Raw genomic sequence first — 25,122 nt, forward strand, 5'->3', positions numbered from 1 at the left:
TAAAATACCTTTAGATTTACACCCCCTAGTATAATGTATTTTTAGAAATTAGTAGCAGATGTGCAACACATCGATCATGTATTAAAGTGATCAACATAATGTTATGGTTAGAAGCAGCATTATTGGGGCTGTTGTTAATTGGAGGTGATAATAATAATAATGACTTTGTCATTTGTGCTTCTTTTGCCTCTTCTCACGTAGCCCTGGTAGTGTTGGGAAAAATAATTGTATCTGTTGCATGCTAATACTTTGCACTGTAGGCAAACTCTTGGGTGTATGGGAGCTCTGAACTTGAACTGGGCAATCCTCTTGCCTGGTGAGTAGTAGTTCCCACAGGTTGGGTCCCTTACACACCTGAGAAAAGACAAAGGAAAAAATCCACATATAATTGTCATACAAAAATTGTGACATGATCACTAAGCCCATTTGTTTCATTGGTTACAAGAAACTTTCCTTCAGGAATTTCTAACTGTGATGTTAATCACAATTCGTGGTGCAGAACTGAACACTGCTTCTTGTAAGCGGGTAACTCAAATGTGTTTCAGGACTGTGTATCTTTGGTGCATGTATGTGTTGTTGTCCATATGAAGCCAATCACATGTGAGGAGTTATTTTGAAAAGGTTGTTGAAATATTTTCCTTACCCTCTTCTGACTAAATCAGATGCCATAGTTGTAAAGTCATGAGGGTTTCGAGAGACCACACACGTGTCTGTAAATAGGACCAGATTTGGCTCTGTGCTGTAGAGACTAGCATGAATAAACAAATCCTGGTTTGGCTGAACATAGTATGGTGAAGCCCTCACCAAATTTGAAAAAGGTGGTGAATCATAAAAGGCAAACTTGACAATAAATCATCTAGACGGAGTTTCCTGGTATGGAGACTCTGTAACACTGGCTATCATTTGGGCACCAGTATTCCTGTGTGTTTTGCAGTCGAGGCTTGGCAAGAGAATGTGTCTTTCTGCTGTAGAAGTTGCCAGAAATGAATCCTTCCACTGTGTTGGAATAGGTCATGGGTTGATGGGCTATGAGTTTAGAGCTGCAAAGTATGGTGATAGTTTCAAACCCATGTGTTCCTACCAGCCTTCTTGTGCCACAGCCTTTGTATGGCATGTGAAACATGGCGTAGGAGTCGATCCCAGGCCTGCATCGGGGGTTGCTCAGGTGTCTGTTCCCTGCACGGTAGCCTCTGGCATTGGCGTAGGGTCTTCTGGTGGTCACTGCTATGAAAATTCCCTTCCCTAACTCTTATATCAATCAGTCTTTAGAGGGTGAAAGTGTATTAATTTTGTTAATATATATTAGTTCACATTATAAAGTGTAATGTAATGAGATAGTGGAATTTTACTGGAGACTCTGGTATTGTTCATGCTTAATTAAAACAAACTAAGGGACATCCCGGCCCTGGAAGGAAGGACTTTGCTTCATGGAAGGTTAGAGCTGTCCGTGAAGGGTTTCCCCGGACAGCCAAGATAACGCCGGCACCCCAGCCCCTCTCACATGTCTTTGAAACCCTCCCAGCATCATCTGGTGTCATAGATCAGTAACTCCAGCAAGACTGACTCCAGGGACGTCTGCATCAATAGGCAGCAAGACTGCTGCAGAAATAGAGTTGTTTTGCAAAGTTTTAACTGTGATTAGTAATCAGTAGCGTGGGTGTGAGTAACTGGTCAAATCGTGTTGTACCTGAACGTTTTAAGGGTGTAAGAACCCAGTGTAAAACCACGTTCAGGGTGCCGCGGTTTGGCTGGGACACCTCATGTGCATGAATTAATATTTACCCTTGTAATTTTATACTTTGCATCCCAGGCCTCCTCGGTCCGCACAGGCCAGTTAAGAATCTTTGTAACATCACCCGTGTGTATTTAGGCAGATAAGTAAGGTTTGCTGGAGAAGAAGAAATTTAATGTTAATAAACCATATATTAGCATAGAGTAAAATGCAGCACGTATTAAATACTAGTATGCTTTGCAAACGCAAAGGTGGGCCTTGCTGCCGTACCTGGAAATAGCAGCAGAGGAGAGGAAATGAATTTCTCTTTCTTTGATGGCGTACCATTAAAAACTCGTTATTCCCTCCTACAACTAACCCCGAGGTTACACAAGTCAGCGCTGTCCGTCCGTTCTCTCCCGGGAAGAGGGTGAGCTCGCCGTGATAACGAGCTCTTTCTTTGCCTGCGAGCCCTCCAGAGCGCACGGGCCCTGACTGACCAGCAGCCTCGTGGGCTACGGGCAGATGTCTTAAATGTGTTTTTTCCGTAAATGGTGCAGACATCGGCCAGCGCATCCCCTTAATGCTTACCGCCGAGGATGGTTCAGTTGCCAGCCGCCGTATCAGCGGTGTGCGGTCCTTGGGTGAGCTGCGGCATCCCCACGCTCTCTGCCTGCTCCCGGCCTCTCCAGCTTCCCCCTTTCTTCTGCACTGAGGTACCCCCTGCCATGAAACTGCCAGGCTTTCCCAGCTCACATCCCTCACCCAGCCTGTACTGCTCTTGGGAAGAGAAGTCATTAAAAAGAAGAAAGAGTGAGAATGCCTTACCTGGGCTTATAGGTGCTGGGTCTGTTTTTGGATGGGCTTTTAATGCAAAAAAAAAAAAAAAAAAAAGAATATGTGTGCTTTTATGTAATCAATTAATATACATTGTAATCAGCTGAATGCATTAAGGTTGGCAAATGTTAGTAGCAACAGTTCTGAGGAATAGAGGTGTCATGGACAAAGGGCTTGTATCAAGGAAAGCTTACAGGCTTGAACACTAAAGGTGATATATTCCTAGCATTAACAGGAACAAGATCTAATTCTGTGTATCCCTTTGTGTAGGCAGATAGTCCCATGCTCAAATGCATGCTTTGCACCTGAAATTCAGTTTCCTGTATGTTGTCAACACAAGCATGGATGTTTTATTGCTGCAGCTGAGTGCCCTTTACCAACGTGTAGCTGCTAGGGCCAGACTTTAAAAGAAAACAGTCTGCTATCTAAGCGTCCGAGGCAGAATATTTTCAATTAATGAGCAGAACTTGCAATTCATGTTTTTCAAATGATAAATCCCATTGTAGAAAACTTTATCTAAGGTTCAAACCAGATACCACTGAATATGTCAGAAAGATTTCCACAGACTCAAATTCCAGTGGGGAAGCAACTTTGGAAAGAGCAGGGAGGCTGAAGTTCTAGGACTGAGATGATCTAGAGCAAATCTGAATTTATATTGGTGTAGTGTGTCTGCCCCAGCGGCTGCCCCTTCCCTAGTGCCTTGATTTGTATGGAAACCAAAGGAATTATCCCTGGAGTTAATTACTAGATCCATGAGGTTATGCACGCAGTGGAGACGGGGAGCCACACCAACACAAAATCAGATCACGACTTTGACAGATAACTAAGGAGTTAAACCAGAGTAACGCTGCATTACTTACAAGTGGTAATGGCTGCTGCTTCAGGAGTCGGAGAGACTGACAGAGCGGATGAGTTTGTTACTGTGAGAAGGGAAAATATGAAATTAAACATTGTCCATGCTTTAAATACGTTGATGACTCATGAAAAATAGTAAACTGTTCACCATGGTCCAGTAAGTGACCAGAAATAAATACCTGGTGTTTCAGCTGTCGTGGGCTCGGTTGGGCCTGTCAAAGAGAAAGTAAAAGCCGTGCTTCAGTAACTGTTCTGTTATTGCATGAGCAAAGCAAGGACTTCAATGGGGAGGGAATCAGTAGTTTACTCGCAGGATCAAGCATTAGACCAATTCCACTAAAGCTAAAGTCATACATACCTGCTGCTTCAGGTGTCGTGTTTTCTGCAGGGGCTGATCCGAGACAGGAGAGAAAACAAAACTGCAGGTTAGCCGTTGTCCCAGCACCGGGCAGGCGCGAGGTACCCGCACCACAGGAGACCTGCAGGTCTCATTCGAGCGCCCGGGAGATGCTGCCGCTGCCCAGGGCAGGCGTTGGCAAAGTCTGCCCGGAGCGTGAGCAGCCTCGGTGGGAGGAAAAGACATCCCCATGCAGGCTGCCTCTGCCATCGCCTCCAGCAGGCTTCCGACCCGCCGCAGGAAGGGCCCTGGAAACCTGGGGGATATTTGCTGAACAGCAGTTTGGATGCTGGGGGATAATGAGATAAAGCTATGGTTTATAATGTGCGCTGCACCGATTTGGTGAGGTCCGTGCTGCCGCCTCGATGGGCGTTGAACCTGGCTGTTCCCACGGGAAGCACGGCCCGGTTTGTGCAGCAATGGGGATGCAGCTTTGGGAAGTGCAGGAAGGCTGGCTTTCTTGGAGTGGGATGATCAAGTGCAAATCTGAATTTATGTTGGTGTAGCGCGTCTGCCCTAAGGACTGCCCCTTGCCTAGTGCTTTCACCAGTGCAGGTATTTCTCCTATACTGATAACCAAGCCCCTTTCCCTCCTTCGTTCTGTATGGAAGCTGAGTGAAAGGCAACTGGGATTATCCCTGAAGCTAATGGTTCAGTCCACGAGGTTATACACACAGTGGTGACAGGGAGCCAGTCGATATATGATCACAACTTGGGCAGACAACTAAGCATGTAAGCCAAAGTAGCACTGTATTACTTACAAGTGGTAATGTCTGCTGGTTCAGGAGTAGGAGAGACTGTTACCGTGAGAAAGAAAAGATGAAATTAAATATTGTCTGCATTTTAAATATGTATTTTTGCCCCGAGACCCATAGCAGCAGCCTCAACCGCTTGCAATATCACATGAAGCCGTGTGAGTAACTGGGAAGCACTTGGCTGCACAACTGAACGTAGCCAGCATATCGCTGCGTTCGGCTGTGAACATACACCCTGCGGTAACACAGCCGGAGCGATGGTGTGCATCACCTCTGGAAAACCCTACAGCGAGAGCCTGAGCTTGGGCAGGGAAACAAATAATGCAGCTGGACAGGCAGAGTCCTGGCAGCCAGCGTTGCCTTGCTGGGAAGGCAGGTAGTCCGCTAAATCCTGAATTGAGACTGAAAATGTGGGAGCCTGACAGTTAATTCCTTGTCTCAGTCTGGGCGCACTGTGTGAGCCAGGGATCCTGCTGTCCTTCATGGTCTGACAGTACCTCTGCTCACCACGGTTCAATAAGTGATCAGAAATATAAATACCTGGTGGTTCAGCCGTTGTGGCCTCAGTCGGGACTGTCAAAGAGAAAATAAAAGCCACGCTTTAGTAATTTTTCCAATACTGAGTGAGCAAAGCATAGATTGACAAAGCAAAGCAACGTTATCATTTAGATATAATTAAGCCTGGTATAACGAGATCCCCAATCCAATTACATTACAGCAATTTACCCCATACTTTGGCATTTGTGTAAACCAGCCTGTGGTCTTTCCACTGCCCTTGAGGTTGTGTGTATCTCCACAGAGGCAGAAGAGCTCAGTGCGGCAGGACACCTCTGTCCGCAGATCCCACCAGGAGTTCGTGTTCACCTGAGCACCTTGAATTCTTCGAGGCTAATGATGAGGTAAGGGCTCTCTCACCTCCGAAAGAGCACGAATTTCAGCTCGGCGCTGCTAAAGTCGGGGGAAATCAGCACGCTGCTGCGGGATAAGTTGTATTTGACTAAACCTGAGATAAATAAACAAACGCTGAAGTACCCCATACCTGTTGCTTCAGGTGTGGTGAGCTCCAGAGGGACTGTCAGGAGAGAAAATAAAAACCATCAGAAGAAGGAAAGCCAGATCAATGCTTTCAGTTCAGAAGGCGAGACAAGCAGCAGCACAGTCAGGGCTCTCCCCAAAACCGTGGCTGAGGTGATGCTTTCTGAAGCCTTGGAGAAGGCTGCAGGTGTTCCTGCCTAGCCATTGGCATTTCTGCCATGCCATTTTCACCGCCACCCCATGCAATGAGTACATCTGGCGACAGTGGGGCAGAGAAGCAAACCTGGTGGGGACAGGTATAATTTCTGTTCTGCCTTCTCACCCAGGCTGAAATCCAGTAGGAATTGCTGTTTGCAGTGAAGTAGCTCCACCACTGCAAGATCTGCCAGAGACTGGAAGATGAGCCGTCTGGAAATAATCCTTTTTAAATTAAATAAATTATGTGCAGCTTGGGAAGGTTAGTTGGAAAACAAACATTTTGTTCTGTAAGCTACTAAAATGTTTAAGCAAGTGTGGCTAGCGCTGCAATACAGCCTCCTGATACATCGGAGGAGAAATGGTTTGCAGCATGCGGACTATGGTGGATTGAGCAGGACAGAGTGAATTAGGAATGCAGGCTGATAGTCTGAACATGATTTCTCCTGAAATGCTTCTCCTGGGGCTTGCAGCTTACCTACGGCACATCAAAGATTCATTGCAATTATTTCTCAAATATTAATTGAAATTATTTATCGGCAATTAAGAACAGTGCATGGTACCAGAAAAAGGAGAGACGAGAAGAAATAACAAAACTAAAATCAAAGTGAAAATATAGGCCTCTTCAGAAGGGCAGTAGAAGCCTTATTGACTTCTTCAGGAATGTGTAGGTCTCACGGCTATTGTTAGTCATTACAGCATTATAATACAATATGACAGCACAGCATGGGTATCGCTTCCCTGTAGGATCTCACTTTCTCTTGGGCAGAACAGCTGAGTCCACAAAGATGCAGCGGCCTGCCAGCCTACACTGAGGTCTAGGATCAGACACACCACATTCATCTAGTGCCAGAACCTCCATCAAAACCATTTCCTTCTGCATCCTCAGCTGGCAGGAATTTTCTTCGTTATCCTCAATAAACTTCACATAAATATGATGCAGATCTTTGCAAATGAGTACAAATTCATAAAGAGAAGAAAATACATTTATAAAACTCCAAGTCTGGCACAAGTGCTTTGAGGCTTTTAGGCAAATAGTCTTTGTCCCAAAAGCTGATTCCATGTTGGTCTGCCAAAACCTACTGGAAGAAAATGCCTATAGTCCCCTCTTCCCTCTTTGCTTCCCCAGACCCAGGTAGAGGAGTCCCTTGTTGGAGGGACGAGACGGCCCCAGGATGTATGGAGCCCGTGGTGGCTGGTTCCTGCTGTGACCAGGGTGCCCCTGGCCATCCTTCTGGGCTCTCATTGGCCTCCCCTCTCCCTGCATGGCCACTGCCAAGGGTCCCCGTTCCCATAGTGGTCCCAGCCTTGCGCCAAGCTCCTCTTTCACCCATACCAGCTTGCATGCATGGCTTTGGCTTAGGAAACTCAATTCACATTAAATAAAATAGAAAAGGTGAGTACCTTCACAGATAACACCAGCGTCTTCCTTGTGGTAGCAGTCGTGCGTGCCCAGCCCCCTGTGAGAGCACTGCTCCAGGGAGGACTCATCCCCTCTGCACGCCACGTTGTCCAGGAGAATATCTCCTGTGCCTTCCCCAAAAAAGGCATTGATTTTGGCTGAGACAGCATCCCCGCAGCCCAGCTGCCTGCACACAACCGTGGCGTCCGTCATGTCCCAGGAGTCATCACAGACAGTTGCCCAGCTCCCGTTGTGAAAGACTTCGAGGCGTCCCGAGCACACGTCCCCTCCGTCCACCAGTCTCAGGGACATGTCTTGGAAAAGCAGAGGGAAATGCACGGGTGCTCAGCAGCCTCAGAAATGAGCTTTCCAGGTGCATTTACCAAAGAGCAAAAGCCAACTTTGTTGTGTTGTACAGAAAGTGGCAAAAAGATGAAATTAATCTTACTGTAACATGCCACATTGTGTCAGTTCATCAGCTATCATAAATCCTTGCCCTCATAGTGTGCCATATACACCTGGGAGTAAATATAAACATTTTTTTTCTCTTTCAGGCTCTGATGTATATGTCCATAGCTAACATAACCATTCGTATTGATGGCAGTATTTTCTAACAGGAAAACTCTTAGATAAACCTCAAGTATCTCAGAAACTCCTCTTACATGCATTTACTTCCTTTGAAACTTTTACCTATAAAATTTTTGCCTTCCTACCAGTGCTTAAGTTACTATATAAAATACATCAGCTGTGAAAGCTTTGCAAGACCCATCTAGGGAGAACTCACCAGCTGGAACGGGCTCTGTTGTGACCGGGGGAGTAACTGGCTCTAGAAAAGGAAACAGAAAAGTGAATTCCTAATTTTACCACAGAGGATGCTTAATAACGTTCTTCAGTTACTATGTGGAAAAAAAGAAAGCAGTAGCGATATAGAGCAACCCATTCATCTCTGGAAGCATCATCGCCAAAAGGGAGAAAGCTGCAAACCCTTTTTTTAAATGGCAGGTGTTAATGGTCGCAGTTACCTTGCAGGTGTAATCGTTAATTGTTTTAGGTGTGGGACATCCTCACCAAAGAGCCACATGTCTGCTTGGGTCGCGTGTTTAACTCCACTTGAGGTCTTTACTAAAAAGCTTAACTCTGTTCCAAATTTGCTTTGATTTTTCCCCAGAGAAAGGTATCCCCAGGATAAGCTGCAAACCAGTGTTCTTTGTGCCAGGTCTCATCCACAACCCAGTTCAGCCAGTTATGTTTCACCTCTGTCATTTCAGGCTCATCGAGCGCCCACCACGTGGATGAGCTTTGTCCATGGACCACCACTTGCCGTGGCACTGGCCGCACAGAGGCGGCAGTGACTCGGGCTCTCCAACGGCACACGTGTTTCCAGTCAGAATACAGAATTGCTGGAAAACTGGGAATTCATTTGGAAAAATCCTAAAGGAAGTTACTAAAAATAATTTCCTACTAAATACAAGAAAAGGAAATTTGATTTACTAGTCATCGTTCATAATTTATGGGAAATCAGGACTAGGAGGCCTGAAATATAATAGTGATGATGTAAAATTATGATTCAAATAGTAATGCATAAAGCAGTCAGGTAATAGAGTAGGAAATGGCATCTGATAAGATTGACAATGATATACCAGGTAGCCAAAGGATTTGGGAATTAAAATAAAAAATTAAACCACAAACCTGAGTGCATAAACTGCACAAGTTAACAAAAAGAAAAAATGTGGTAAAACACAGCAGTTCTCACAGGTCTTGGTTTCATGCCTGACACAATTCCACTGATGGAAACAAGTTGTGCATCAAAATCTTAGCTGCAGGCAAGCTTGCATCACTCATGGAGCAATAGTTTATGAGAGATGTGCTAGCATACCTGCGCAAATGACGCTGGCATCCTCTTTATGTCGGCAGTCATGGACAGCGATGCCTCTGTGGGAGCACTCCCAAAGGTCGTCTTCATCCCCTCTGCACTGCACGTCATCGAGGAAGATGTTCCCAGAGCCTGGACCAAACCGGGCTTCAGGCAAAGCCAGCAGAGCTTCTCCGCACCCCAGCCTCCTGCACACCACCTCGGCGTCCGCCAGCTCCCAGCCGTCATCGCAGACTGTTCCCCAGCTGCCGTTGTGATAGAGCTCAACGCGGCCCGTGCACCGGCCGTCACCGTCTGCCAGCCTCAAGGACAGAGCCGAGGTATCTGCTGCGGAGAAAGAGCCGGCGTCGGGGGTCAGTGGCGTTTATCCGAGGTGGTGGTCCTGTCTTCAGGCCAAGTACCACCCCAGGGAGGACAGGAGCAGGTAGCCCACAACGTGGTCTGCTCTGACAAAGCTTCCTCCCCTGAATTTCAGTGCTGTTGTAGGATAAATAATATAAATGCTCGAACGCGTCTTTCTACATGCAATACCCAATGGGCACAGACATAATCCTCTTCCACAATGTGCTGATCTCTAGGGAAAATGATCCTCACCCGTGCAGCTAACTGCCTCCCCTCCCCACCTTGGGCAACAAAGGGAAGGTTTTTTACCTTTTCTTCACCATCATTCTCATCTATACCGTAGTGCTGTCGAAAGGGTGAACACAAATACCCAGAACCAAATTTTTCCTGGGATACCTTGCAATCTAAGGGCTGTGGTTTGGGTTTGTTTTTTTTTTTCTTCCTTTAAATAGTGCCTGGTTCAGCTTCTTTTCCCATCCTTGCTCTGGCGTAGCAGATGGTTGGCACAACATCATTTCCCCAGAAGAGTAGCAGAGCTATTTCTACATACCAGGCTCATTTCTGAGAGCTGGCTACTTAGGGAATACTCCACACATTTATCTCACTTTCAGAGGGAAAGGCTTTTAGAGATCTGAAGTTCCAAATTAGTTTTATGGGCCTGGAGTGTATTTTTCTTTCAGAGAAAGAAATCAGAGACACCGCCGACAACATAATTGAGTTCCTCCTAGTTTGTGACCATCATAAACTGTACCAAGTATACACACCTGTCTTACTCCTTGGTGGGTCAGTAATTACAAGGTTTTCATTTTGGGACATTTTGCTGTCACCTGGCAGCCATTTGTAACCAACTAATGCACATCCATTCAGAATGAGGGCCATGTTTCCTAGGACTCTCTTTCTCTTTAATTCCTTTTTGCTGACCATGATCAAAGCTCCTTCCATCTGAGTGCTATGCTTATCATTTACTTCTGCAAAAGTTGGCTGTAAAGAAACGCCAGCAGCAATGTGCCTGGCTCACTTCCCAAGATCTAGGTCTAAACTTCTACAAGACTGACAAATATGATTTCAGGGAGAAAAACAGATAATAGAGACAAAAGATAATTAAGCTGTTGATCCAGGTGTCGAATATTCACCAGCAATGGTGAAAGGTGTTAAATAAAAAGTTTAAGAACTGGACTACGTTAGCCATCTAAATCCAGCTGGGAGTAGTGAGAAAGAGGTAGATTAAAAATTCTATATCCAGATCTTAACTTAAATTACAGGCAGAAATAAATTTGTTGTGATTCAGCTGATGTTAAAAATGGCTTTGTTGGGAAGGAGGCATCTTTCCTATTAGAGTTTCTAAGTAAATGAAGTATTTCATTAATGTGAAATATGAAGATCAATCTGAAATTTTGGGGGGGCACTTTTTCAGAAAATAAAGGACTGATTAAGTAACAGTCCCAAGAATCTTTAATGCATTCTTGTGGGGGTGTCTACAGACAACTGAAAGGCAACTTTTTACTTTCAGCAAATAAATAAAAAGAAATAATCGATATTTGTATCTCTTCAAAGTCAATGCTTTGTGCTTAGTAAAGTGTAGAATATAATCAAAGGAATCAGTGAGCACTTACTTAGTTTGCCTGAGACTTTAAAACAAACAACAGTTTACCTGCAGTATGTACAAATGCAAGTAATGAGATTACTAGTCAGAGCTATAGAGGAGCCTTTTTTTCCCTTTAACCATTGAAAAGCATCCCTGTTACACACAGTATGCATAAATAAGGTGAAATTGTTTGCTCAAATACTTGGTTGAGCAGACACAGGCAAAGCACTTAATAGTTGCAAGCACATAGTTCCATAGTAATTCTTAGGAAACCATATATACACCATGTATTAGGTTCCTTAAGCCTGCATGATAGTCAACGGATCACTCATTTAAGAAATGCATGTTCAAATTCTGAAAGCCAAGCAAATAAAAGTAAATCTTGAGGGACCACATTCATTTCTCAGTTTCACTGGTGTGTGCAAAGAAGTGCAAACTTCCTTCACTCAGCTGGAATAGAGCTCAGTCTGAATAAGTAAGGCAAGCAGCAAAATCTGATCAAAGCTCTGTAAAATATTCTTTGAAGTAGGAAAGTTTTCATTTCTATCCTTTCGAAAGTGAAATGACTGGCAGGAAAAAAGTAGAAAAACACTGACTGAAATTTCTTCTTCACTGTGCTGAAGATTTGTCTGTTTGTTTCTAAGACAACATTTGTAGAAATTCGGGTGGATAGATCCTAGATCTTGAACATGAAAAAATTGTTTGAAATTAGGTTAATGGGTGGAGCAGTAAGCAAATCTGTATTACACTTTCTAGTGCTGCTACCACTGGCATTGAGTCACAGCTCTGAACTTCTGACAGCATAGAGAAGGCTGTAGAAGACAAGCAGCGCTAAAAAAAGGTTGGAAAGAGAGGAGTTATCAGTTGCCTTGGTAATTGTTTATCACGTTATGCAGCACCTTGGACTAACAGATGGTATGAAACTGCCAGCCACAGCTACCGTACCGTAATGAGATCCTCAGCCCTTGCCACTGAAACGGGAACAGTACAGAGAGAGTGGCAGAAGGAAAGGCAGGAACTGTGCGCTCTCTGGAGGACACGATGGAATTCAAAATGATCTTCATAAACTGAATAAATGTCAAAAATTAGCAAGCTGAAATTCGATAAAGACAGGTGGAATGGGCTACTCATTGGAAAGAGAAACCCAACGCACAAAGGCAAAATCATCCTTTCAGCTGGCACAGAAGGACCATGGAAAAACTGGAAGTTGTTAATGTTAAGGCTACAGTGAGCCAGTCCGGTCTCAGTCCTGCTTGCAGAGAGCTACACGGGAGCTACTTACCCTCCTTGGCGCTGGAGACCTCAGCTGCTCAGTTGGTGATTGCGCGTTTAAGAAAGATAGAGATCATGGGGAGAGCTTGGATGAATGAATCAAGAATATAATACGCTTGAAAACCATGAGCTCTGAGGAAAGGTTTAAAGAGCTGAATTTAGTTTCTGTGGGCAGTGTCTTTCACTGTTCTGAAGAGGGCTCTAAAGAGGATGGCCAACAGTTCCTCTGCTCCTTGGAGTCTACAGAGAGTTAAAAGAGCAACTGTAGGCACTATGGAAAATGTTCATCGATAAAAGAACTTTGAATGCAGCGTCCAACACATTTTTTGTGTACCTTGAAACTATCTGTCAAGTTCAGAGGCAAAGTACACGTAGTCATCTCCCCTGGTGGAGATTTGCATAGGAGTTTAAAGCCTACTGGTGCTATCAATTTCTGCTTCCTTAGAAGAGGAGGTAGGACAGCACGTGGTGGATAAGAAGGTGCCAGCTCAGGTGATGGCTGATGCAAAGTGGCCCTGTCTGGTGAAATTCTGGTTTTAAGATTTTTTTAATACCTAAGAAATTATTTCATAGATTCATTAAACCAGCTCATTCATTAAAACCTTGCAAAATAGACGCCAGAATAAGAGTTGCCCCAGCAAAGAGAATGGGGAAAAGGTGGAACATATGCACACACATTGCAGCATGATCAGCGCTGAAGAAGGGCTGGACCAAAGCTCTGGATAAGTTAATTTTGCCAACGGGGACAACTAAGAGGTGCTGAGGAGGAGTATGCGAACGGGACAAATGCAGGAGGTAAGGTTCATCTCCTAGCTGCCACCTGTTTGTGGCTCAGGGATTTTCTGAGCCCCAAATGGTGCCTTGCGTGGTGATGCAGGACAGCGCCATTTTTGCTCCTAAACAACGCAAGGCACGCAGGTTGTATCTGACTGTTTCTTACCTCCTCTCAGTGTAGACAGTGATGCCGGAGTTGTTAATGGCTCAGTACTGTCTGTGACTGGGGCAGATGTGATCAAGTCACCCGTTTCTGTGACAGAATAACCTGTTGAAGCTTTGAGGAAAAAAACAAGAACAATGAACAATAATGACCAAACACGAATATGTACCCGAATTAAATTTCTCGTTAAATTGATCTGGATTTGTCATTTTGCTAGAAAAGTGTGAAAATACAGGAAGCTTTGTTTCAGAGAACAAACATGGACTTCTCCCTTGTACTTCTACCTGAGTCTCTTTCACCATGTAATACCATGATAAATAAATATTTAAAATGTGGATTTTTAAGCTTCTTAGCTACTGGAGAATGAAGCAATGTGTTCTTAGCCCTCTTTATTAAAACTTCATTGCATACATTTTCCATAGAGTATGGCTTTCCCTTAGCTTGCTTAGTCTCAAAATTGATTCTGCAACTATAACTTTGTCTTTGTAAGCTGTGCTTAGGATTCCTGGTGTAGATACCACCTCAGTCTCTTCATTTGTTGAAGTGAATGTGAAGGAGGAATACAGGAGTGTTGAAGGGACTGTGAAAGAGTTGAGGAAATACATTACTGGAGAGAAATATCGATCTGCTTGGTGAGAGAGTCCAACAAGGATGAGTGGGAAAGTATAGAGAACCAGCTTCTGTGCTGCATCAGGTGGTGGCATCTCCATCTTTAGGACTGGGAAAGAACTGTCACAGATTATTGAATCTTTACAGTGAAGATGTCACAATCTGATTTAATCATTGATGCTCTCCACTGTAAAATATCCACTTTTGCCCAGACAAAAGCACTGATATTTGGGCACTTCTGCTGATGCCTAAATTACGCAAAAAGTACGAGCAGCTTAAAGCCCCAAGTTGTTCGTAATTACGTATCTCCCAAACTTTGACAGCCCAATATTTTAGAAATGAAGGCTTTAGAAGCTGGATTCTTTCTTTAGTGAGATGATTAATTAGCAGTTGACTGATCTTAAACTTTATACAGTTCTTGTAATCCTACCAATGTAATCTATTTTAAACAAACTTAAGCACTATTATTATTATTAGATTTTATGGCATAGGGTCTGTTCTTATCTTCAGCAGCTGTGGAAGGGATTTCTGGAGCTGAGGTACCACCATCTCCTGTAAATGGGGTGGGTGAAATGGATGGTTCTGCAGTATATTCAGAGGCTGTGAGAAGGAGGAAGAACTATGGAAACGAGAGGGAGAGAGCGTTCAGGTAAGGCTGAATGACTGAAATCAGCTCTTGAGGAATTTAGTTGCCTTCAGGCTTTGTGGAAAAGGGAGCCTGTCCACATCCACTGACGTGGCTCAGAAATGGATCTTCATGTTAATGCTTTGCATTACAAGCATCAACAAAGTTTCAGACTTCTCTCACCGACAGTGAGAAAAGCAAAAGGAGTATGAGGAGCAAAAATAGAAATGAGTGTTGTAATTTGGCAGTAACATTTATTGGTATATAGTTTCCCAACACTGCAACGGGGCATGCTTTGTCAACATTATTAAGAAGTTCACAAAGTGAAATAACTAAGGGCATTCTGGCTGTATAGAGGGAAATGTTTACTACAGCTATTCTTGGCTTATCTGACTGCAAGTCTTTCTCCCAGAGGGACAGTAGTCATTGGAGAAAGGAGGGAGAGGCCATCAGGACCTGCACTGAAATACAGCATCTGTTTTTCCTGTAATTCTCCACTGGATCTCCTTGCCCTATGGAGCATCACCATTAGCAGGTGGGAGCCGCGCCAAAGAGGGGAGGGAGGCCGGAGGGAGAGCCAGGTCTCTCGTCCCCAGCTCTCTGGGCTCAGCCTGCAACATCTTGGGCCACAGGTTGGGAGAGGCTGAATCCGAGCTGAGAAATCCTCAAAAGGGAGTGCAGGGCCTGACATTCATGCTGGACTGACTTGATAAGAAAGCCCAAGTCTGGAGGCTTATAAATTGTTTAGAATCCAGGTAGGTAATGTTACAGAGGGTGACAAACATAGACTGGGTGGCTTTTTCCCAAGTCATGTTTCTAAAGGAATAAAGATAAAAATAATGATTTCCTTCAGATTCTGTGGTTTGAATTCCGCACCGTTCAGCTTCCCTTGAAGCAGGCATTGCATATAGCATCTGCAGCTCCCGGCTGGAGTAGTGGTAGTGTTAGTGATAGCCTGCCTGTGCTGCCAGCAAGCCAGCAGGTTGGTACCAAGCAGAGGAAATTCATAGACAAGCATTAGCTGCACTGAGAGATGGCAGTTTTGCAACATTTCTTGGCATCTCCACTGATGTCCCCTCCTAACCAAAACTTATAGCCACGTTTTTCTAACATGCTGCATGTTGTGCAAATGCCCTTTACCTGTCTGCAGCATAGTCAGGATTTCTGATGTCCTGCTTTCCTCTGTGGTGGCAGTGGAAGCAAGGGAGGCACCTGTGCTACCACAGCAGGCTATAAGGATGAGAAATTCAATAGTTGCAAGTAGCAATTAAAAGCACAAGTGTGATTTGAGGAGCTTGTGACTTGCTTTAGGTCTCAAGCTTGATAAAAAACTGTGTTATCAGTCTGCTACATAACAAGAGGCAGAGGTCCAACTGAGGGAGATGAGCGCAAATGCCTGGCTGTGCTCCTTAGTGCTTCTGGAGTTTTTATTAATCTAGGACACACAAAATCACAATGACTTGGACACTTTTGCTTTGCAAAATTTTAAGCGTAGTATTTACAGCTGCAAGCTCAGAGGTGTTAATCATTAAATGCATATTCCTGATACATCCTGACAGCCTGATATTTTTAAAGTGAAGATGTTGTAACGGGGTTCTTCCTTCTCAGAAATGTTTAATTTGTAGTTTTCTGCTATGAATATTTTACAGATTTACATGGTCACATCTTAGTCCAGCTGAAAAACCCAAATAGAATAAAAATGGCTGTTCTTACCTTTACAAACTGTGGCTGGGATTTCCGGAGCTGATCTGGCATTTTCCTCTGTGACAATAGTGGATGCAGAAGATGTAACTGAGGCCAAGAGAAAGTTGAGGAAATAAAAAGAAGATGAGAGATTGGCAACAATTGAGAATGAACACGTGAACTGAAATCTTGATGAAAGTAAATAGATATGGGCTTTGCAGGACAGTGAGTCAATGCATAGCCCTTTATTTTTGCTGAAAAAAGGCTTTCACCTTCATTTAATATTTAATAATAAAGATAGTAGATAGATATTTATGACTGCATTCTTTTACTCTTAGAGATGCAGTAGTCATTTGGAAAGATGTGAAGTAGCCATTGCTAGGGGAAATAAAGAATGAGATTTGTCTTGTGCTTTGGAAGTGACTTTCAGCACGCAAGTGTGCCTCACCTTCCGTGAGGGCTGTCAAGGTCCCTGGAGCAGACGGTGTCTCAGTCCCTGCTGGGCTTGAGCTGGGTGCAGAGGAGGAATCTGTGGAGGTGGCCAGGGGTGGGGAAATATGTTATTAAATAGAAACACTACCATGTAAAAGAAAAGACATTTCAAGGATCTGTGAAATCATCAATACTTCAGGCTTCATGGAAAAGAAAGTCAGTTCCTTGGACTTTAACTTTTGGTAATGTGGCTCAGAAGAACATCTGCCCATTAGTAATTATAAGTGAACGTGGTAGACTGATGCAACTGGTGCACCTCTCAGCAGGGTATAAACACATCCTATTTCCATTCTACCTTTGCACTAACTTAAGAAGCAGGAAAAAATAAGAAAAATTACTAAAAGAATTGAAGGTGAAGAAAATATCCAGATAAAAGTGCTTCAGATGAACCAATTGTAAAGATCTCACCATACATACATGCAGTCTTGGTAACTGTATATGCAGGTAGACTTAATCACATGCCCATTTTCCCTCCAACCACATTTTTCTATGAAAATGAAAATGGTGTTGGCCATTGGCTCTCCCAAGGCTAGTTACAGGCAGAGTTATTAAATGTTTTTACAGAATTCCCAGTGTTCCTCCTGTCTGCTCTAAACAAATTGCATGTATTACTCAAAATTTCCCTACGTGACATTTGAGGTTTGCTTTTTTCCCTTGCCTTTGCCAGCAGAAGTCAGGGGTTCTGTGGCAGAGGTCACAACAGTGCTGTCTGTGGAAAACGTTGACGCAGAAGTGGAAGTTTGGGGCTTCGTTGAGGATTCTGAAAGTTAAAAGAAATAAATTATTAGAGAACTGTAAGAATGGTCATGAGAACTGAGACACTGGTGAAATAATTTAAACGTCCCATTTCGTGCAGCACTGGGTTAATGCATCAGACCTTAACTTCTGGTAGTGTGAGTGACTTTTCTGTCGACTAATGGCAGTTCTGAATGAATTTCAAAGATATTTGCCAGTGGTGCCATCAGTGCAGAAACAGATGCGCAGAGTATGCCGCAACAGTTCAGGACACCTACAATGTGGTTTTCCAGGTTTAAGTCTTGAGAAGAAATTATTTTGGAAACCACTCTTTCACTTCTGGGCTACATATGATCGAAAACTGTGTTTTAGCACCCACTCCTCTGTGGCTGTGTATTTTGAAGAGCATTAGTAATTAACTCAACACTTAAAAACCCTGGGAAACATGAGTAACATCCGTACTTTAAGGTTTCCAGGGTGCTATGATTATTTCAGGAACAGTGAAAAAAACAGGACACAGAAACTTAGACCTCGAGTGTTAAGACTTGCCTTATGTTTTCCCTAATTAGTAGTAGATGAGTGGCAAGTACAGTTCCTATGAGCAATCCAAAGAACAGAAATAATGTTACAGTGGATGAATAGTAATTTGGAGCAATAACTAGTAACGTGGAGCATGTACCTTTCTAGAATACTGTCTGTCAAAGAGATGTAATCACACAATTTTTGAGTTAAAAATTAGTCTCTGAGCATTTGGGGAGACTGTGAAGAGCTAATGGACTTATGTCTCAAAAGCCCTTCTTTACCTATCAGTGCAGCCCTGGAGTATGCTACACCTGTGAACATGGAAAAAAAGCAAAAAATTACTTTTATTGTGCAATTATTTATATTGCTTCAAAATAGGCTGCTTCTAGCTATGCAATCTTTGATTTCAGTTATGTTTATGACAAGAGTGCTACTTTTTATTTTCAATTCAGACATGCCTCGTTCACATCTGGATGGGCTTCTATCTCCTCTTAACTGGTTGCCTTTATTATCTTGGGAATGGCCTGTAATCAGATGTTGACTAAAGTGGTCCTGAACTACCTTCTTTTCACCATTTTCGCACTCAGTGCTTGCTGCTGCCAATCTTGGTATTTTGTCCAGGACATCCTTTTGTTCCTTGATCATGCAGACCAGCCCATCCACACAGTTCAGCTCTAGTCTGATTTCCAAGCTCTACTCTGATTTTGGGAAATCCAAAGAGATTTTTAAGAGCACATAACTTTTTTTTTTTTTACCTGAACAGATGACGCCGACATCCTCATTGTGTTCACAGTTATGTGTGCTCCAGCTGGCGTGCTGGCAGTCCCAAAGGTAAGATTCAGTTCCTCTACACTGCACGTCATCCAGGTGGATGTCTTCTGTGCCGGGGCCAAAGTAAGACCATCCCAAGACAGAAACAACTTGACCACAATCAAGTTGCCTGCACACAACACTGCCACTGTTCATATCAAAGTGATCATCACAGACTGTTCCCCATTTGCCTTCGTGGTAAACTTCAACCCTCCCGGCGCATCGGTCCCCTCCAGATACCAGTCGCAGTTGGGGAACTTCTGAAACTAAAGCAAAAATTGACAGGTAAACATCTCAATTTGTTTATTCCCAGAATATCTAAACTTTTTACATCCAAACTTGCATTCCCATCCGTGCAGGGACGGGCTGCCCAGCATTTCTGTGTCCCCAGTACCCAGGGCTTACTGGGGGACACCTGCAGTGTGCAAAGCAGTGCCAGGCAGGGAGCTGAACAGCAGAGCCCAAATCAGTGCGATTAATTCAGCCCGGTTCACACGGCTCTGCTGCGTACAGAACCTGATCTATCACGGTAGGTTATCGTTGGCTGTGCTGGTGAGATAACCAGCTCGCCCAGAGCTGGCTCATGTAACTCTACAGGTGTGCCCGGTATGTTCACACTCAGGAGCATGTCTCACCCTCTTACCTTTGGGTTTAAATCTGTCTTTTATCCATTCTGAAAATGTCTTCCATGGTGAGTTTTGACCTCCAGTTTCTGAGCCACTTGGTGAGTTCCACCACATACCACTTGCTATGGCAGATAAGAAACCATATTAGCATTGGCATAACATACCACAATTCTAGGTATATTTTATGTTTTGCTGTGGGATGGTACCCAGTATGGGTTGATACAGTGTTAGATACAGTAAGTGTTGGTATGTGGTGTGTTATCAAAGCAATCCTGTGGTTCCTCCCTGTGTCTGGAAGGACATGCTCATAGTTCAGTGGGAGATGGCTGTAGACGACCTTATTTCATGGCAGCAGAAAGAGCAAAGGGATCTGACCCCAGAAATCCTCGTGTACATCCTTCACCTCCAGTGAAGACATGGGCTTCTGGGATCTGAGCTCTGCCAAATTTCACTGTGACAGCAGAAAGGGTTACTTACCTTTGCCATGTGTGATTACCACAATAGCAGGGGAGGCTGTGGACCATTCGTCTGTGCAGACTGTGGCAGTTGTTTTGGCTGATAGCCCAGCATGTTAGCTTAAATCTTTGCAAATGCCTGCTCAGGTCTGCATAGGAAGCCCAACTTTGTCTAACTCTGCAGTGAAGAATATACTATATACTGCTTAAGGTATTTAAAATTGTGTGTTTGATTAAACCAGACCATGGCATCATGGTTCAGATACCAGGAGGTGAAATGGTCTTCCAAAACAGGGTACAAACCTGTGGTCTGATTGTGTGGTTTCGATAATCTGTAGTTTTAGTCACACATTTGAAAATCTACTTGTATTCACTAAAAGGAAAAAGGATTTAGGCTGCCAGGGGTCAAAGCAATGTTTTCAAATGGCAGCTTTTTAAAATAATATCCTTGGTCTTTCAGAATTAGCATGCTGTGAAGAGATGTGCCTGATTCAATCACTAAAACCAGGAAAAAATTCATTTGGGGATTTTTTTTTCTTTTTTTCAAATTGGCATTTGATCTTCAGACACTCACTTTCAGAGACTTTTACTTTAGTGATACTAAAGTCTTGGGTTTGCAAGACAGGATCCTAAGTGATTTTTCCAGTCAAAGTAAATCCAGTCCACATCAAGTCAAACCAAAGACAAAAGTGAACCTATTGAATAAGAACAAAGATTATAGGGTTGCTGAAGTGCTGGGATTTGACCACTTTCTTGAAAGGCAGCTTAGTCCTCTCTGATGCTGAACTTCTCTCTGGGCTGCCTTTGCGCTTCTCTTATAAATAATTTAATATAGCCAACCTCTTAATCTACACTCTATGAAATTATCTCTTTCTGTAAGGGATTGACAAGACTTTATTCATGGTGCCCACGCTGGTAATTAAAGATCAAAGTATCTCATTCAAACTAGCAAGATTATAAGGAAGGTTTGGCGTTGTTTGAAGTTTGAAGGAACATGGCACTGCAGTAAAGTGTATTTTCACTTGAGTCTGGTAGGCTGCTCTGTGTTTCTTTTTCTGTCTTTCTCTACAGTTTTAAATGCACAGTATAGAAGACTCTAAGTTCAAAACTAGGGTATTTGAAGAAGAACATTTAGAGAAAAACTTCCCCAAACTATTCCCCTCACAGAAAAGAAACAAAAAAAATATTCTTCAGCCTTCTTCAGCCCACAATCTTCACAGGTTATATTTTGAAATATAACCTATGGATTTGGTCTGAATCTGTGAATTAGAAGACAAATTAAACCATCGGTTTTACAGTACAAAGCTTGTCAGCAATATTCTAGGAAACTCTTTGCCACCACTTCCCAGCAAGGCAGTCTGCATTAGTAATTAATTCTGCCTGTAACATTTCCCTGCAAGCATGAAAAGATTTTAGACACAGTACCTGGTTCAGATAGAAGAGTAGCACTTAACAGCAGCATCCAAGTGAGACTCACTTGAAGGTCCATTTTCATTGCGGTTGTCTGTTCCAACCCAATGCAGTTTCAGAATTTATACTAAATGAGTTCTGGTCTATACCAAACGTGTGTGCTGTGCAATTTGATCTTTCTTCCTGAGCTTCCAGATCAATGCCAAGGAAGTGATTTACTGAGTATTTTCATTTCACAGGGTACATCCAGACATCCGGATAAGTACATCTAGACCACAGCGCTGTTCCGGACTGGCTACCGAGATCTTCGCAAACACTCCCCAGGCACCTTTGTGGCCGTGTGTTGATGATGTGGTTGTTCCAGGAAGCAGTGATTTACTTTTGGAGATTAGGTGGTTTGGTAAGGATTCTCATGCCACCAGGTAAGTCGGTTTCCAACCTACAACCATACTAAACCAGATTAAATTGGCGTGAGAATTGTGCCAAAAGATTAACATCCTAAAAATGTCAGGAAAATCTCAACCAAATTCTCTCTGTCCACTACAGATTACTCCTGTAAGAAGCAGCTCCCATGCTTTTTCATATTTCTCTGACTTCTCTTTAACCTGGGACTACATCCCTCCAGCATGTTTCAGATCTGCAGTTATCTCTCTCTCACTTGCAGCCTGCAGAGCAATAAAACATCTGTAAGAGGTACTGGCCAAGGCACGGTTGGGTAAGAAGAACTGCTTTGGGGGTAAATAAGAAGGGCAATTGCTGAACTACAGCAACCAGGGAAATGGAGCAAGATAGGGCCAGAAGGTGCTAAATTAAGCTAAAACTGTGCAAGTCAAGGAATCTGTATGTTAAAAGAGAGGGGCATGACCAGCTGCCATGCCCTATTCTGGGGAAGACCCCTATAGACTGAAGTCATGGGGCCCTGTGCAGTGATCACTGAGTTCCCAAGAAAATGGTGAGCACTGATGGAGCACAGTAGGGAAAATCCAAATGATGCTTATGAATCGTGAGGCTGACGAAGGCAATTAGTCACCTTTTTTACAGTATTATAAATGCTGGACAAGATGAAGACTCCACTGACCATTTATGCCCTGCTCTCCATCTAGCAGTTTCACAGCAGGCATGTTTATGACCAAACTAGACTGAGATTTTCCCCTTGTCTTCAAAGGACAAGCACACATGCTACCTGACAGTCCTGTGTGTTACATCCCTCAAAAACACAGACTACACAGAGCCTAGGGAAGTGAAACCTGTGTGTGTTAGGACCTATGAGACATGCTTTTGCATCTGTGAGATACTACACAAAAGAATCGAGGCAGAACATATTTTTCAGGTGAAGGGGAGAAACTAGAAACAGGTTTTTATTCTACTGGCAAGAGATAAGAGATCATAGGATGAGAGGCAGAAGATATTGTAGTGCCAGTATAAATACAAATTAATTAAGGACTAGGAGAAAGCATGAGAAAAGTCATCATGAAGAGGAAATATACAACAGGTCATGCTGGAGATGATTATCCTTTGCCACCTATTTTCATGGTATCTTTTCAGATTAGGTGACTTGCACAAAAAAAGGGAATCTCACCTAGAAAGGCTATCCTATACAGCTGGAAAAGATTTGCCTCTAGCAAAGCCATGGATCCAGCAGGATCCCTCCGGCCACACAGTCTTCTCCCTGGCATGAGGTGGTGGTGTCAACACCACTGTGGCCTCTGATACTGCAAAGGATGCCTCCAGCTCTACCTCGCTCTGTACTGTCAGGGAGAAGATGGGTCTCAGCTAGAGAGTGAAAAAAAGCAAAGCTAAATTTTCTTAGCTGGTTTAAAAATGAACAGCAACTCTTTCCTTCTGCAAATGCTTTTCTTATTTTCTTAGCACAGTATGATGTGTCCTATCTATCTAGATATCCATGCCCTTACCTTCACAGTACCTTTCAGAGCAAAACCAGTCATGTTAAGTATCTAAACTCCTAGTTCCGTGTGTGTGTATTACTTGAATTCAGTGTCATTCAGTGACTAAGTGGGTTTATGTTAGATCCTTATCAATGTATTTCTATCCAAGTAGCTATAGGCTGGGCCTGAACAGCAAGGTATGTACCAGTTTTCTTTCTTGACAGCAATTAAGCTATTTTATACAAACATTTTTCACGTTTGAATGAAAAAGAAATTTTAGAAACAGCCCAGAACTCCATCTGAAATCTCATGAAGATTTTATTCTCAGAACAATGACAAACAAATTCATTTTGTCTTGTGATTTGACCCAGATCTAAGTGCTCTGGATTTAAAGATTTTGAACTAACAATGTCACATAGAAGGCACAGAAGTCTGATATGCATGTGCCATTTCAATGCACTTCATATCCATCTTATAATGAAAGTATTTCTTTGACTGATGTTGGACTTTCAATAATATTTCTCTCTAGGAAGTGTAGAGTCCTGTAGAAATAGTTAATGAGTCCGTTTGGCAACATTTAGCCAAACAGTGTGCTCAGCAGTAAAGCTACTTGCCCTAGAAATCCCATGCATGGGTGTTAATGGAAAGTGGGGACATAATTCACATTATCTAGTTGCAGGCATTTAATCTATTTATAAATTAAGCTCTTAATCATCAGTGGCATTTCAGTGCACCTCTATTTGGAGTCTTGATATAGGGATAGGACAATACGGGGAACATAGCTGAATGCAAATATCTTGAGTATGAAGAAGCGTCAAGATTTGCTTTTTCAACCTTCCTGAGTCTCTTTTATAAAACAGGTGCCAAAGAAGACATTAGCCCCAGCAAACATGCTGAGGGCTGAGGACGCCACTACCCAGCTCTTGCCTAGTGAGGCTGGATCTCACCTTAGGCTATTTTACATCATAGCTAAGAAGTCATGGTGGTAGGTGCAAATGCTAGCAGGAGCAGAAGATTTGTACAGCTAATCTGTAGTGGTAGGTGACAAAGAATGACCAGCCTCCGCATTAAACATTGCAGCTCCCGTCACGGACATTGCAAGTGCCATTAGAAAGAATGTGGTAAGACTTCAGTCCAAAGCTAAGCAAGGAGACTAATCCTGTGTGGCAGGAACCAGCAGTGATGACAGTAGGGCTGACCTTTGTGGTCTTGGATTAGCAAAGCTGTTTCCCAGAACATCTTCTTAAAGAAATCTATCAAAATTCACTCACAGAAAACAAACAGCATTTGTCTGTAGTGAAATAGTTTTATGCTGGAGATTGGGTGTTAACCTTTCTTCACGGAGTGAAGTTTTGCTGCACTGGCAAAACTACCCTCCCTGGAAATAGCTTTTTCCAGCTTTTTCTAATTACATATAAATTTCAGTGTGTATTTTGTATTGTGAAATCTAGCATCTGAATATTGGGGAAGGAGCATACATAAAGTATGGGATATGTGTGCCTATGCAGACAGAGGTACATATCTTTGCATGTGTGACATATTCTCCGTAGGACACCTTCTGCTAAGGGGCAAGTTCTCCATGAAGTCATGCTGCTCTGCAGCTCTGACTGGGCAACTTCTCCAGCAGCTGCAAACAAAAGCAAGCTCACCAAAGGCATTTAAACATCTAATTTTCACGGAAAATTAGTGTTATAATTTCCATAAGTATCTGTGTCTACATAGTTTAAGTGGCTAAAAGCAATGGGAAAATGCAAGCTGTTCTGGAGGCTCCTGCCACTGGAGGGCAGCGAGGCACTGTCCTTTAGGGAGTGAGCACGTTTCTGGGTAAGATGGTCCAACACCACAGTGCTTTTGTAGGGCCCAGAAAGAGGCCTCCACTTCAGCAAATACCTTTAAAAGTAAGCAGAGGTGAAAAAAAAACATATGCAAAAGGGACAGCTACAAACAGCAGGATGGTTGTTTCCATTCCTCACCTGTCTCCTGCCAAGGTCGGAGGATACGTCTCTGCCCAAATGGAGATCAGGAGAAACTCTGGCCCACTTCAGGCATTCATCTTCCCTTGCAGCTCTTCAC

At 43.3% G+C, this 25,122-nt stretch overlaps 1 protein-coding gene across 1 annotated transcript in view; it reads right to left on the bottom strand.

Moving 5' to 3' along the window:
* Positions 1–6,536: 6,536 nt before the first annotated feature.
* LOC309588915 (scavenger receptor cysteine-rich domain-containing protein DMBT1-like) overlaps positions 6,537–25,122 on the bottom strand; it is a gene marked incomplete at both ends in the record, with an annotated part of 41,017 nt that continues 22,431 nt past the window's right edge. The window contains 9 exons of the mRNA XM_082308726.1: positions 6,537–6,730; positions 7,190–7,501; positions 7,972–8,013; positions 9,064–9,387; positions 13,200–13,310; positions 17,264–17,365; positions 18,144–18,173; positions 18,618–18,938; positions 19,316–19,420. Of these exons, the coding sequence (XP_082164852.1) occupies positions 6,537–6,730; positions 7,190–7,501; positions 7,972–8,013; positions 9,064–9,387; positions 13,200–13,310; positions 17,264–17,365; positions 18,144–18,173; positions 18,618–18,938; positions 19,316–19,420 (1,541 nt within the window). The remainder of the gene's footprint in view (positions 6,731–7,189; positions 7,502–7,971; positions 8,014–9,063; positions 9,388–13,199; positions 13,311–17,263; positions 17,366–18,143; positions 18,174–18,617; positions 18,939–19,315; positions 19,421–25,122) is intronic.

The sequence above is a fragment of the Platalea leucorodia genome (assembly GCF_965183815.1).
Source record: "Platalea leucorodia genome assembly, chromosome: 4".
NCBI classification, from domain to species: Eukaryota; Metazoa; Chordata; class Aves; order Pelecaniformes; family Threskiornithidae; genus Platalea; species Platalea leucorodia.